Below are 15,912 nucleotides of genomic sequence, written 5' to 3'. Positions count from 1 at the left end.
GAAAAACTCTGATAAGAATTTAGAATAATTTCCAGTCAAACATAATTTAATTGATTTTGGACAGTATGGGTTTAGGTCAAAACTTTGATATTGGTGGCTGTACTAGAAGCAAGGCTTAAACAAAGCATTGGATAACCCTCAAACACTCAATATTGTTTAACAAAACAGAGAAACACAACACCACCGTTCAACTGCATTCAAAGTTATTTATGGGATAGAAAACTCTCTGCATGTTGGAGTGTTCAGATGGCTTATGGTTTTTCTCAGGGCTCTGTAGTAACCCCCAAATTGTATAATATACATGTAAATTAGATATTCAAGCTATAAAATGCATCAAATTATTTGTAGATAATACTAATATTTTCTATTGATAATTATTGTAAGCTTATCATTTGTTTACATAGTTATATTTCATGTTTAGATGGCTCAATAATATAACTCTCTCCTTCCTTTTGCATTTCCTGCTTGGCACTGGCTCAGCTATAAAAGCCTTTCAGAGTTTATCTCAGATACAAAATCATACCGGACAGCATCACAATATGTCAGTGAAAAATATAGCACTTAATACATTATTGTTAATTAACTATAGCTGTATGATTGCTATGGAGATTTCAAGGGCTTGCCTTCCAGCAACCACAGTGTCAAATCTCTATACTATATGCCAGTATGATGCATTACACCACCAAGACGATAGATATATTATGATGATCTGTATATCTTAGCAGCTTCTTTCTGCAGATGTGGATAATAGTGATTGATGGGAAGAGACTTAGTTTTGTTTTCTTACTCCTTTTCTGTTTCAGATGGGGTTTTTTTTCATAAAAGGGATGGAAAGCTTGTTGAATAAGAGATGTTTTGAAAGGTATCCAAGCGGAGGATGAATTTGATCACTTGAGTGGATGTTTGGTCAGCAGACTTTTACATTGTGTGTATTTGGTTTGCCTGCAAGGCCCACAAGGCTGATTTAATTTAGTAAAATTTTTGTATACAAGCCTAAGGGGATAAAAACAGAAGCTTTTTTTTTTGCTCTGGTTAATGTCCGTGTCATCATAGTTCTAACAATTCCAAGTTTACATTCATTTGTTGACTCCAGCTGAACAAATGACTCAGAATGAGTTTAGCCTTATGGTTATTCAGCAAATTCTTCAAATCATTCCTCTTTTCTATATTAAGTGACAGGTTTACTCTCATCTACAGGATTATGTCCAAATATCTTGTCTATCTGTCTTTTTAGCAGCCAGATGTCTAAACCTTATTAGACTCCAGCAAAGTGTTAGTAAACTGAAGTAAACAGACATAAATACAGCATAACAGTTCATTGTAACTTTTCTGTGACTAGATGACTCCCAAACAAATTTAAAATCTAAATGCACCCTAGTTACACATGAAATAACCAAACATAGATCTGAAGGAACCCCTGGTTATGAGCTTGATTCTTTTTTTCCATGAAACAGTTTCTCATTTCCAATAGAAATTTGCATTCTTTTTTTATAGTGGTGCATATTTCTGCATATTATATAATTTTATTGAACATTCCAAAGACTTACTTAAAATATAACGCTGGTCTCTTTAATTAAGCCTAGAAGAATAACAGTACATATTACTTCATAGAAATTTTTTTTAAAAGGGAGTGTAGCTTTAAATGTTTTTGTAGTTTTATTGTAAAAAAGGAAAATGTCATTCACTGGCCTTCCTCTCCCACTTTATTTCTTACCCATAAACAAGCTGTTAGCACTATTTTCTAACTAAATGTCAATATAATTGTCATGGAGTTATAAAAAAAACAAGTCATATACAATGAAATTTAAAGTTGTCTTCTATTTTTTAGTTTCTTATTCCGTGCCCATTCCTATCAGTTGACGTTTTTATTGGTCATTGATGAATAGGGAGTCTTTATCATAACATATTAAGTTAAAGAGAACTCCTGGTTCTTGATTTATTGGAGTCAAATTTTTCCTATTTCCTTTACAAGAATTTATTTGGACTTTTTAGAAGATAAATTTAAATCATTTGATTCATGGCGGGTACAATATTATCTGACTGTGGCTACAAATTTATTCTTGGCTAATATCAGGTTTCTTGTAGCAGACAGTTCCTTTTGTTCCTTAAAGGAAAAGCCCGGTCATCAAAGAATAACCAATGAATCATTATTTATAGCTAAAACTAATACGTTTGTGGTAATTTGATAAATTTAGCATTAATCAGTAAAATAGAAAAAAAAAAATGTTTCATCATGATTACGTCACAATTCTTTGTGACAAACACCAGATATAGCACTGGGACCTGCTCAACAGCCGATACAGCGCCATGACATCACAAGCCGGTAGGTGGCAGTATTGCTTTTTGACAAACATTGTTGTCTCCGGTAAAGCACATTAAAGAAAATTACTCTCAAAAACACTTATTTATTGAATTGTATGTAATAATTTCATACTTAAAGTACTTTCAGAAGTTTGTATTCTGAATGTGACCCGACCTTTCCTTTAAAAAAAAACGTTGATTTTCAGGAAAACAAAAGCTAAATTTTCTATAACATGTCTTTGACAACATAAATAGTTTTTTTTTTACAAGTATGCCTAACCAATCTCCTTCATCTTGCCATCCTTCTTTAAATTTCTGTTTCTTGTGTGGTCAGAGAGGCAGGCAGACACTTGCCTGAGTTGGTGATATGATCCTGTGCCTTGTTTCAGTAAAACACTCCTAAAATGATCCTTATTACGGCTTTGAATTCATCCAGCTTTTTTGCTTAAAGTCTCACATCGTCCATATTAATTTATGCATATAGCTTTATGGCTTTTCTGTCCTTCCTCTCTTCTCCTTTCTTATCTCATACATGGGACTTTACTTAATGTATTATTTCAGCTTCTTAGATGTTAATCATCTGCTATCAGTTATTAGTAAAAAAACAAAAACTGACTGCTACAGTTGGGTATCATAAAAAATGTTCCAAAGGTACAAAATAGCAGAAGAAATAATTTTCACATACCAAAAAAATCCTGATTAACTGTAAACACGATGAATATAACATAATGACAAATAAATTAATAAAACTGATTTCTACAGAATTTTTATTAGTTCTTATCAGTCTAGACTGTGAGTTTAAAGTTGTTTTTTTATAACCAGCATAGTTTTTAAGTATGGTTATGAGGCTGTAGTAAAATATATTAGCCACAGGTAGGTATTTTGGTTTAATAAGGAGTTGTAATCGTATATTTCATAAGCTTCAGCTTACATCAGAATCAGAAACACAGTCAATAAAAAGTCTATTTTAAACAACTGACCACAAAAATATTGAATTATTTTACATGTGAGATCATTATTATTACCATTTCTTATCATTATCCTGATCTGCAAACATACACACACTTAATCAGTAGATAAATGGCTTCAAAGGCTGCACACTCTTATGGCTTAAAGTTTTAGGATAAAAAAGTAATTACAGTATGATACTATCCAAGGGAGCTTGGATGATCCCTATAGAATATAATCTCAAAATCAGATTAGTAAGACTATTGGAATTTGCAAGTGAGAGTAAGAGCATGTTAAAAAGAATTCCTTGTACTAATTACTCTGTTGCACATATGATAAGGTGTGGTTGCGGCGCAAGAGTAGGCTGAGCAATTCATTTCTGAAGGCCTCAGTCTTGGATGCAGTGCCTCTGGTTCGAGTCTCTTCCCATAGAGTTCTCTGCTGCATTTCTTTCCTTTCTCTCTATAGCCTTTTTCCTATCAGACTACTTTCAAATGAACCAGTGTCACAAAATAATTATTAATAAAGGATGACTTGAGTCAGCAACTTTGACCAACTAGGTTTCATGTAGTTAATAATTTCTTGTTTTATATTTTCATATCTATTTATTTTGGGGGGTTTGTTCTAATTTTTTCCAATTTCAACTTATTTGTTTTGTTCCAGGATCCTGTCGGGGAGACAGTAGGAGTCCATGGTCCACCAGAGGACAGGAAGGAGAAGGTCCCTATTCCTCACCTGAGCCAGATGGTTGTTCTCACGGACAGCGGTACTCTGTATGGACTGGCGCAGAGGGTGGTGGCCACTGAGTCTCTGTAAGCAACAGAACACGTCCTACTACGGCTTAGCAACCATTATATAGTCCGGCTACTATAATGCACCATGTCAGTCATTCCATATGTTCTGTTTACTCCCTCTGTTTCTTTTGTGTGGTTTTTCTCCTTTGACTTTTACAAAAATAATTGTACCACTTTATACCACCCTCCCATAATTGGGTCAAGTATCAGTGGATTTAACTTTGACAAATTGAGAGGACCACAGTATAAAGCAAGGGCTCAGTAAAGAAAATCAAGCTCCTACAATAAGCCAATCTTTTAACCTTAATATTTGGATAATAACAAAAGCAAAATAAATAAATTGCAGAAGTGACAGCCTTGTGAGCAAAATATTACAAGGTGTGAAGAAGGCACACTTCTTTTACTCTGTACACCTATGACTCCCAGAACAAGACAGTCCCATCGTCTGGTGAAATACTGGGATGATAAAACACTTAGCGGCATGGTGTGTAAACAGTCATCACAGCAGAGGTGGTGGAAGAGTATAAATACTTACCTGGACAAAACACCTGCACATTAACTCTACCGTTGACGTGACTTTATTTATTTCCAAGGCAAAACCCCTTGAGATGGAACATCAATATTTTTAAATACATAACAGAGGTTATGAAGCGGAAGGAGGATGGGAATTTTTCAAGTCAAAGGGTGCTTTACATTTGAAAGAGAATTTTCCATATATGTAGAGGAAAAATGGATAAAGAATTGTTTTGAATAGTCAGGGTAACTAAGATAAATACACTAAATATAAATAATAACTAGTGAAATTGTCATCTGGAAGATGGAGTGAGCCAAGACAGTTGTTGAAGCAACAAACAATGGTGAGTCCTGTAAAGAAAATGGAGAAAAAAGCTGCACAAACTATTATATACAACATTAATGGGTTGGAGATTAGTAGAGGTAATATTTTGATAAATAATATCAGTGTTATCAAGAATACTCTTTATAGCTGAAGCCATCTACAGTACAAGAAGAGAAGAATTTCCCTCTAAAGGCGATGCCCTTCAGCGTTTTTGGCAAGATTTTACATATTATAAGGCTGTGGTGGTGATCTCTTCTGCTATTATCTGCATGCGTAACGGTATCAGAATAAATTACTTTAAGAAGCAACAAGGGGATAAAGAAGGCTGGTTCTGTTCAAAGTAAACATCTAGAATCTATGGAAATGATTTTACAAAGAAGAATTCTTCATAAAACGAGAAACGTTATGGACAAATGTGAGAAATATTTTTAGGAGCCTGTTGAATAACAAAAGAATGTCCTCAGTCAAAGACTTTTCCAGTTTCGGTGCAAGACTGACCGCTACAGAAGATATAACAACAAGTATAATAACTCATTGGGAATAAAAAAAAACATGAGTTACAACATTAATTTCCCTTTGGAATCAATAAAGGTTTTTTTTTAATTCTTTTAATCCTTTCATCTAAAAAAAATGAGGCAGCAAGTCACCTTTGACCTCTTGGTCATACATCACATTTTACTGCTAAAGCAGCTTTTCGATTAAAGCAAACTAAGGAGGTGTGAGAAACATTAAAGTTGGAATTAGATGTACGAGCTAAGCTCAGGAAACTGGCCATTTAGGTGTTGTTGAGCCCTCTGGCTGTTGTTCCGGTGTCACATTTCTGCTGGTGTGATCAGATAATGGTGAGACGTGGTGTGCACTACTGCTGCTTCTTTTTCTCCTTGCTATCTAACTGTCTCATCGAGGCAAGCACAAGATGTTCCAGCGGGAAGTAACATAATTTTCTCTATTCTATGAACAGAGAGAAAGTTCACAGAGCTCAATTACATTCTAGCTAGACTCCGGTTAGAAACATCAAGGGTTTTAAATAGTTGTGTGATTATGTTAAGTGGTGTTTCCTCATGGACGGCTTTTCTTAGGTGTATCACTATGAGCTTCATATTTATGCACTTTTTCGCAATAGTTATGTATCATTAAAAATGCAACTATTTTTAAGATAATACATTTAGAAAATTATAAATACCAAGTCTTATGAGAAAGCAGTCGCCAAATATTAACAGTCTTTGAACTGCTTAAAATCAAATTGGAGTTGTCTTTGCATTAGCATAGAAACTGCTCTTGAGTGTGTTTGTTCTGCCTCTAATGGAGCTGAACTGTCTGCACAAGGGCAACAGTTCAAACACAGACCATTTGGGTGAGTTAGTTCCTGGGGACAGTTGTTTTTTTCCTCCTGTTTTTTTTCATTCTATGGGAAATCTACTGATCACGCACGGCCAGCAGAGGGTACCTGATGACCCCCCGAAAAGCCTTTTTGTGTCTAACTGTGCAGCAGAAGCAGTAAGCTAATCTTTTCTTTCAAATGAAAACTCTAAGGAAAAGAAAGATTGAATACAGTCCTATTGCTGTTATCATAAATTAATCAAATCTTCCACCCTAATCCACTTAGTTAGACTCACATATCTGACTGGTTATCTGGATAAATTATATACATGTTGATTTTTTTTTTTCAAACATAAAATATTGGCTTAAGTAATATTTTTGACATGATCAAAAATAAAATATTAATAAAAATAATTGTATATAAAATGTTTTTATGTATTTAAAGGTTATGAATCTTTGTTCTGTGTAAAAATGATTGAGTTCAGGCTTGATCAAAGTATTTACATTTGGAGGAGTTGGTGAAACTTTTTTTAAGAAAAACATTGAAATAGGCTTTTAATTTAACACAGAATAAAGCACCTACAGTTTTATTTGGGAGGCATGGTTTTATGGCTTTACCTTCTTGCAGTGCCAACACTGGGTGACACATACTGCATTCACATGGCTTATATGTAAATAGAAAGTCTGGATAATCAGCCTTCTAAGGTTCCTTAAAAATGTATAATGTAATGTTATAAAAGTGTAAATGTAGGGGCACAGGTAAAACGCGTGTTTTCCCTTCATGAAGAAACGTTGCATGCAGGTTTATCTTGATTATCCAGAGTATTGTTTTACAAATAATTAAGCTTTTGAAAACTTCTTTGGATCACAATAAAAAAATAAAATCCTCATATTTTCTGGTCCACCTCTATCACTTCAACTTGGGTAATTTTTATATATATATTTATATTTCTCAGATCAAAAAACTCTACTGGCACAGATAATAAATTTTCAACACATCACCTTTAACTACAGCAGTATTGGTGCTTCCTTCTGACTGCCCCACTATATATATAAAGCCACCATCAAATAATATAGATTTATTGTTGCTTAAGTGAAATGATAAAAGATAGCTATTTTGAGTATGTCGTAAAATAAAAGGAATTATTTAAGTGAGACATTTTTAGTTATTTTCTCCTCTGACACATCATGATTTAAATTTTCTGTGGGCTCCATCCATGACATCCCCTTGGCGGAGCTGTTACTGCTGTAGACAACTTAATTACTCTTGAGTAGATATGCCGCTCAGCTTGACCTCGCAGATATTTGTGTCTATTTGACAAGGCCCAGCGACAGAGAAAATAATGTTATGCTGCCCTACAACTTAGGGTCTGTAAAGCAACTGAGTGCTGGTATAATTATTTATTATTGTAACAAATTATTTATTGGATTATTTCAATATGATTTGATTCAATTTGGACACTGAATATTTTAAATACGCGGATGTAGTTATTCCATATATTTATGAAGTATTTATGAATGTTTAGCAACCCGATTATTGTGTCTCATGCTCTTTGATGCACCTGTTATTCATTAGATTTCTGTAATGCGCAGCAGCTAAATGTTTTTTTTTTCTTCCTCAACTCTTTGCCAAGCTCTTGAGTTTTGGTGCTTGTTGCATGTCCTTGGCACTGCTCCCTTTATGTTATGTGGACTCAGCCCAATCAAAGTTTTATTATTAACGAACTTCCTTATGTTACTCTTGGAGTTAGTAGAAATAGTAATAATTGTAAATACAGATTCAAGGGTAACTGATAAATATCTCAGATCCCATTGGCCTGAATTCACTCTTTGCTTTAGCATTCTTCTCTAAAAATGTACTTTTAAATCCTTCTTTAAAGGTTTGCACCTGTATCTAGAGACAGCTCTTAAGATTTGTCACACAAAAGCCTTTCTAAAAAATAACACTCAAAATAACTGCATTCTGAAACCTCCTCACTCACTGTTGTCCTTAGTATAGAGTTATATTTGTCTTATGTAGCCCAATTAACCAGTTAGATTTCAGTGGTGATCCAGGTTACGACCCAGATTTAACAGTTAATTTAAGGAACTTTTAGCATAGTAAGAAAGAGAACATTTTTTTGCTTCATTTTTTTTATTTATTTATTTTTCATTTTAAGTGTTTTTTTGTTTTGTTTTTTGTTTTCTCAAATATCACCAAAACCAGCTTTTCTTTTTTTTTGGTGAGATTAAAAGCGGGCATGGAGCTTTTTAAACATTGGACATGTTTAGCATTTTTCTGTTTGTTACCACAGATTTAAGAAATTGAAGGATGCTTTACAGTTTGTTGCAAAACACAAGAGTTTTTCCAACTAAATGATCTATGGTAATCCATCTATTCTTCCATTTTCTATCACGCTTATCCCAAGCGGGGTCTGTCTCCAGCTGTCTACGGAGCGAGAGGCAGGGTACACCCTGGACAGGACGCCAGTCTATCACAGGGGAACACAGAGACAAACAGAAAAAACAACCATTAACGCACACACTCACACCTAACGAGAGTTTAGAGCAGCCAATTAACCTAACAGTCATGTTTTTTGACTGTTTTTGGAGTACCCGGAGAGAACCCAGGCATGCTCAGGTGTAACGTGCAAACTCCACGCAGAAAGACCCCGGGCTGAGAATCGAACCCAGAACCTTATTGCTACAAGGCAGCAGTGCTACCCACTGTTCCACTGAGCAGCCTCATCTATGATAATATGTAAAATATTTTTGTCTTTTTTAATAGATGTCTTCTCTATATATTTTTGTGACACTTCAGTACATCACACATTTACATATTTGAAATGAAAAAATGATAACAATGACAATCTAATGTGAAGGTTGAACCTGCTGATATTAAAATAACAAAACAGTCAACCAAATGTTTTTGGTTCGCTGACTAACCTCACCCAGGCCCCATCACTTCTAGACCTGTGAAATCAATACATTACTTGAGTGTAACCTTTTCAGACACTGTGAAGTTGGCAAAAATAAAGCCACCGTGCCCCAAAAAGATGATAAATATCTCTATAAGTTTGAAAAGGAGAACAAAGCCATTGCTAAGGCTTTGAACATTCACTGAGCTACACTAAAAGCCTTTATATATTTATGTTAAGAAAAACCATACAAGGCTAGAGAACCTTTCCAGGAATGGCCAGTCTGCTTAGTGCTTCGATGCGTTCATGCAGGAGGTTGTAAAAGAAAGAAGAGTCTAACGGACTGCAGGCCTCAATGGCTTCAGTCAAGGTCAGGGTCGATCATGCAAAAATAAGAAAGGATGAAATTGCTATGTTTAGAAAAGGAAGCAAAAAACTGGTATGACCCAGAAGAAACCAAGGCCCTTTCAACCTTTTCAATTTAATCATTTAATCTTGGTCTGATGTAAAAGCTTACTTTAAAGTATGAAAGCATTAGTGAGACAAAAAGTGAAAAAGAAGAAACTGTTCAGGTGGTAAATAAGAGTAAAAAATAGTATTTCATAAGCTACTGATGGGCAGTTTTCCAAAATATGAGAGTTCTGTAATTTTCATGATAGGTGCATTTCAACTATGTGAGACAAAATGAGAAAAACAGATCCAGGAAATCACATCACAGGATAAACAAACCCAGCAAATTATGCTGGGAAATAAGTATTTGTTCAATAAGAATAATAAGATGCTCCAGTGTTGTTTTTGCCGGCCATCTTGGCTTTAGTCTTAGTTTTTGTCTTCAGGATGAAAACTATTATTCATTTTAGTCACATTTTTGTCCTTACTATATGTGATAAAGTAGTTTTGGTCGACTAGATCTTCTTTTGTCTAGTTTTATGTTACAACTCATAAAATAGATAACCTTTACAATTATGAATAACAAACAGATTATTTACTGGATTGACTGCTCTAACCTATAAACTACCATTGCTGGAGATACCGTGCTGCCGTCATTCATTATTGCTGTTGAACAGATAACTTTGATTTTTAGAATTCACATAAACTTTTTTTATGAATTCATGCCCTACTTTATACAAAAGTGTCTCAATTCTTTTTGAAAATAGCAGATCTACCTTACCAAATCATATTGGTTAAAATTGCAGACAGACAAGCTAACAAATAAAGAAATGGTTTTAAACATAATTCAATTCAATTCAATTCAGTTTATTTATATAGCGCCAAATTCACAACACATGTCATCTCAAGGCACTTTACAGTTCAACCAGATCATACAGTCAAATCGATACAAAGTTTTCTATCTAAGGAAAACCAGTTGATTGCATCGACTCAAATACAATCCCTCACACTAAGCATGCTTGTAGCGACAGTGGAGAGGAAAAACTCCCTTTTAACAGGAAGAAACCTCCAGCAGAACCAGGCTCAGTGTGAGCGGCCATCTGCCGAGGCCGACTGGGGTTCAAGGAGACAGAAGCAGAGATACAAGAAGCAGCTGTAAAAGGCGGCCCCGTCCAGGAAACACACAGCCAGGCAGACAAGCTCCAAGGCAGCTCCCATGCCAGAGGACGAAGAGAGCACATCCAGCCAGTCACTGTCAGAGAAACAGGACCACACTGGAAAACAGGCCGATCTCCAACATCTATAAACAAGGGTGTTGATGGAAGCAGCACAGCTGATGTTTCTTTCCAGGATGACGTCACAGCCAAACAGGAACAGACGAGGCAAAGCTACTCTGAGGAAAAGCAGAGAGAGCAGAAGGTTAGAGATTGAACTAACAGATTCTGCAGTTAGGAGAACAGAGAGAGAATGAAGCAGAATGATGAAATGGGGGTCCCTATGTCCTCCAAAAGTCTAAGCCTATAGCAGCATAACTATAGAGATAGCTCAGGATAACCTGAGCCACTCTAACTATAAGCTTTATCAAAAAGGAAAGTTTTAAGTCTAGCCTTGAAAGTAGACAGGGTGTCTGCCTCACAGACTAAAACTGGTAGTTGGTTCCAAAGGAGAGGAGCCTGATAACTAAAAGACCTGCCTCCCATTCTACTTTTAGAAATTCTAGGAACCACTAGTAAACCTGCAGATTGAGAGCAAAGTGCTCTGTTAGGAACATAAGGAACAATCAGATCTCTGATATAAGATGGAGCTTGGCCATTTAAGGCTTTATATGTGAGAAGGAGGATTTTAAATTCTATTCTGGATTTAACAGGAAGCCAATGAAGAGAAGCCAGGATAGGCGAGATATGATCTCTCTTTTTAATTTTCATTAGAACTCTGGCTGCAGCATTTTGGATCAGCTGAAGGCTTTTAACTACAGTTTGTGGACTTCCTGATAGTAAAGAATTACAATAGTCCAGCCTTGAAGTAACAAATGCATGGACTAGTTTCTCAGCATCACCCCTGGACAGGATATTTCTAATTTTTGCAATGTTCCTCAGATGAAAGAAGGAAATTCTAGAGACCTCTTTGATATGGGATTTAAATGACAGGTCCTGATCAAAAATAACACCAAGATTTTTTACTTTATTATCTGAAATCAGTTTAATCCCATCCAAATGAAGTGACTGGCTAATCAGTTTCTTTTTCAGAGACTCTGGTCCAAAGACTATAACTTCTGTTTTATCTGCATTCAGAAGCAGAAAGTTAAGAGTCATCCAGGTTTTTATGTCTTCAAGACATGCCTGTAATCTATGTAATGGGTTAGCTTCATCTGGATTTATAGCCAGATATAGCTGGGTATCATCAGCATAACAGTGGAAATTAAACCCATGCTGTCTAATAACTCTACCAATTGGGAGCATGTATAAAGTAAAGAGAATTACATATAATAAACATATAAGGTTTCCTTCCCAAAGCAAATACTTCTATGTAAATATAAATACTACTATGTATTACATGCCGATCAATAAATCTTTATTACCTCAAAAAGCAAAGAACAAAAATAGTCTTACTTTGGCAATTGTGGCTTTTTTCTAAGAATTTACCCTTGGTTACCGCTGCTCATGGATGAAAGTAGATTACAATTGCTGCGATACTACATACAACACAGTTTTTTTACCTATATTTTTATGATTAAAATATACTTTTTTAAATTATTTAAATAAGTTTTACCCACCTCCGCCCCATTTCCTCCCCCACTACAAGTGATTGTTGATTCACAGTATCAAAGTCTTCAGCCGGGGCCTGAGCAGCAAAGAACTCATTTCATTCATTTCAACAAAACTTTTCTACAAACTTTTTTCTCTCTGCGAGTGTCTCCAGGTTAAAATATTATATATACTTTTGTATTTTACATTTAGATCTAACAGTTTTAACAATGCATCTTTTTATCACTTCATAGGGGTCTGATATAAAAAAAAATAACACATGGACCTCCTTCCAGTCTAGTTTTCAAGTTTCTTTCTGGTGTCCTTCAACGGCTCGTCATTCTTGGTTAAGATTGGAGTCTGTTTGAGGTTTTTTTCATATATTCTTCTCTCATAGTTTTATGATGAAAATTGCAGACCTCTCTTATCATTCTAAGTAGAAGAACTTGCTCAATCAGTGGATGACTACATTTTTCTTTGACCCACTGTACTTTCTCACAGCACTGTTATTCACAAAGTTACGCAGATGAAAAACTGAATTCAGTTTCTGAGAACTAGAAAGTAAAGCGGTCAGAAAAACCTTTAGGAAACATCCCTGAAAGGTTTGGTTGTACCCACAAAACAGAATGAAAAGATTTGATAATCCTCAATGATGCTTTATGTTTATTATGTCTATTTGAATCATCATCCCCGAAGGGATTTCGGACAAATGTAATGAATGTCAGCTGTAGTAATGGATCTGTGTCTGTTAAATTTAAAAGACTAAAGTCATGATCTCACACTATCTGCCCCATGAGAACCTTATTCAGAATGCATTATTTCATCACTTTGCTGATTTATGATACCTTTGTCTTCCTTCAGTGTGTTTTTGGCTGAGCAGTTTGAGTCCCTGCAATCCCACTTGGACACAATGATGCCTGCAGCCAAGAAACCGTTCCTTCAACAGTTTTATTCTCAGGTATTGGAAAACTCAACTTTCCTGTATATGGCCGTCTAAAGACAGGTGCCATAATGATCATAAATAATATCGACATCATTAACCGCGGTCACTCTTCTTTCACAAGTTAAACTAATTTTGTTTGATTTACCTTAAAGGGTTTTATCGTTTTACAATGTGTTGTATACTTAATATAGATCTTATAGTAGATTTCTAAGGGCTTGGTTCAGATATATTCGTAATGTCATAAACTGTTAAAGAAGCAATTCCAAAAATGATAAAAAAAAATTATTAGAATAAAACATTTAATCATATGAAGTCTAAATGATAATTAATCAAAGGGAGTTGTTCTTTGGTTAAAGCCCAGTGTTGATCATAAAGTTGCTGACATAAATTAATTTATTTACATTTTATGCTTTTTTGTTGTTGTTGTTGTTGTTGTTCTACAATTTGCAGCTTCTATCCAGAATTGATATTAAACAAAAATTGTGCATTTTTTTAGCTAGTTTTATACATTTTTATGGCCCCTTGACATTTGATGCTTTCCCATAAAGTAAAGTAAATGTCATCTCCAGATTTCTGGGAAATGTTGGTGGCTTTCTATAGCTTAGCAATATTTTCAACTTACAGAGAAATGATGACTCCTGCCAAGAACTGTAATGCTTATATCCTTTAACATTTGTTATACAGTATCTAATGCAACAAAACATCCAAAAGTCATTTGCTTCTCCACGTTTTTCCTCTCACAGACCGTGTCCACAGCCAGCGAACTACGTAAACCAATATACTGGATAGTGGCAGCCAAGGCTATAGACTACGAACAAATGCTGCTGATGATGGCCGGAGTTAAATGGGATATCAAGGAGATAATGTCACAGCACAATGTATATGTGGATGTTCTACTGAAGGTAACACTGGTTGTAAAATGAAAAGGTTACTGCAAAGTCAAGTATGATGTCTTAAAAGCTTGTAGTCTATGAAGAGTTACCTGGGGTTCCACTATTGACAAAACTATACATGAAGACAGGGAAGGGCTGCTGGATCCTTTTTTACTGGCAACATATTTATGTTCAAGTTTTTCTTTTGCTGATTTTATGATTCACGTGACCAAAACTGCTTAAAAGCTATCTATAAATGAACAGAAATGATATCTTAAATGCATTACATTTACTTGAAAATCAGTACTGACCCAAAGCTTGGTCTTGGCATGAGCATTTTCCATGTTGCGACACAGATTTTTGATCTGTGTCGCCTATGGGTGTATGAATAACCTACTGTTTTGTCATAAACAAATTAAAAGGAAAAAAAGACATGATGTGAAAGATGTTAAAGTAGTTGTTTATATAAAATCCCACCATAGATTTTTATCTAGCAGTGAATCCTTTTGCATGTATGCAATAACGATGTTAAGAACAAGGTCTTTGTTATTTACTACCTTAAATAAGTCATAATCAGTTTATTATAGTTAGACATGTCAGTGCCATGTTTGTTCTATAAAACGTTGCATAGATTAATACTTCACCCTTTTTAATTTTGCATGTCTTATAACAATATTATTGTTTCTTACCAAAGTCCTATTTATCTCATCTAACTAATGATATCCCAAGACACAGCAGTCTGTGCTTTCTGATTTTGCTGACAGATATAGATATTTTTTCCAGATATAAGTTTCTGCTTGTCGGCCTAAAACTGCTGCTGCGACACAAAGTTGTCTACTGTAAGCAAAGAAACTTGCTAAAATGTTCTGACAGCACATAACCTTAGAGCTGCATAGCTATGTCTGGTATTTTCAAATATATATGTGAGACAATACATTCAACTGCAGTCTTAAATGAAGTTCAATTCTTGTTCATCCAGATCCTGAATTCATATACAGCTGGTAAGAAAATATTGGTCCTCATACTCTTTATTTTGGTTCTAGTTAATAATGTCTAAATGAAATTGAATTATAAAGCTTTGCCCTGGCTTTATAAAAACAGCAGTTTACCTTGAATATCATAACATTTGTTAAATAAGAGTTTGAGCTGCACTCTACACAGCCCTTTCTTAGAAAGACGTCTTTGCTGGGCATGTGCAAGTTGTTATGGAGAACATGTCTCATCACGGAGAGAGAGAGGAAGCTGCAATGACCAACACAGTCTCTCTTTCGCTGTGAACTTCATCATTAAGGATGAAAAACCATTAGGTTGTGATTTTGCTTGCTATTAGCGAGCTTAAATAAAACCATAGAGAGTACTCTAGCAGTAGGATTAGGTTTTGCATCTGAGATATTAAAACAATAGAAATGGCTTTTGTTTTAAAGATGAGCTTTCTGACTCTGTTTGTGGCACTGGGTTTCTAAGGAAATCTTTTCATTTACACACATACTAAAGTCAAAGGATTGTAAAAAAAAAAAAAAAAAAAAAAAAAATCAAAGTTGGGTCTGGTGCTTTTTTTTTAAACAAACTGAACTGAAGTCCTTTTTAAAATCTGGCCCCATTTTCATAACACATGTAGGTTCTCTGGAACTGCGGGTAAATATGAATTTGTCAAGCTGAATGTTAAAAGTTCTTTATTGACTGTTTTTTTCCACTAATCTTTACCACCTTAGGACTGAAATCGGAGAAGAACTGTTATGGTGTGTTCACACCGAATGAGTTCTGGGTGTCAAAAATGCCTAAACCCTGAAATTGGAGAACTTTTTCCCCCTGGAAAGCATTTTCCAAAAGTCAGTTTATCTTTTATTAATTTCATTACAAAATAT

The 15,912-nt window shown here is 35.0% G+C and overlaps 1 protein-coding gene across 2 annotated transcripts in view; it reads left to right on the top strand.

Moving 5' to 3' along the window:
• vps50 (VPS50 EARP/GARPII complex subunit) overlaps window positions 1–15,912 on the top strand; it is a 166,270-nt gene that overhangs the window by 138,320 nt on the left and 12,038 nt on the right. For both annotated transcript variants that reach the window (XM_038288768.1, XM_038288767.1), the window contains 3 exons: window positions 3,913–4,061; window positions 13,094–13,190; window positions 13,919–14,077. In XM_038288768.1, coding sequence (XP_038144696.1) covers window positions 3,913–4,061; window positions 13,094–13,190; window positions 13,919–14,077 — 405 coding nt within the window. The remainder of the gene's footprint in view (window positions 1–3,912; window positions 4,062–13,093; window positions 13,191–13,918; window positions 14,078–15,912) is intronic.

Source organism: Cyprinodon tularosa, unplaced genomic scaffold (genome assembly GCF_016077235.1).
Source record: "Cyprinodon tularosa strain WSP-4 unplaced genomic scaffold, ASM1607723v1 ctg26, whole genome shotgun sequence".
NCBI classification, from domain to species: domain Eukaryota; kingdom Metazoa; phylum Chordata; class Actinopteri; order Cyprinodontiformes; family Cyprinodontidae; genus Cyprinodon; species Cyprinodon tularosa.
This window is presented reverse-complemented; position numbering and strand designations above follow the sequence as displayed.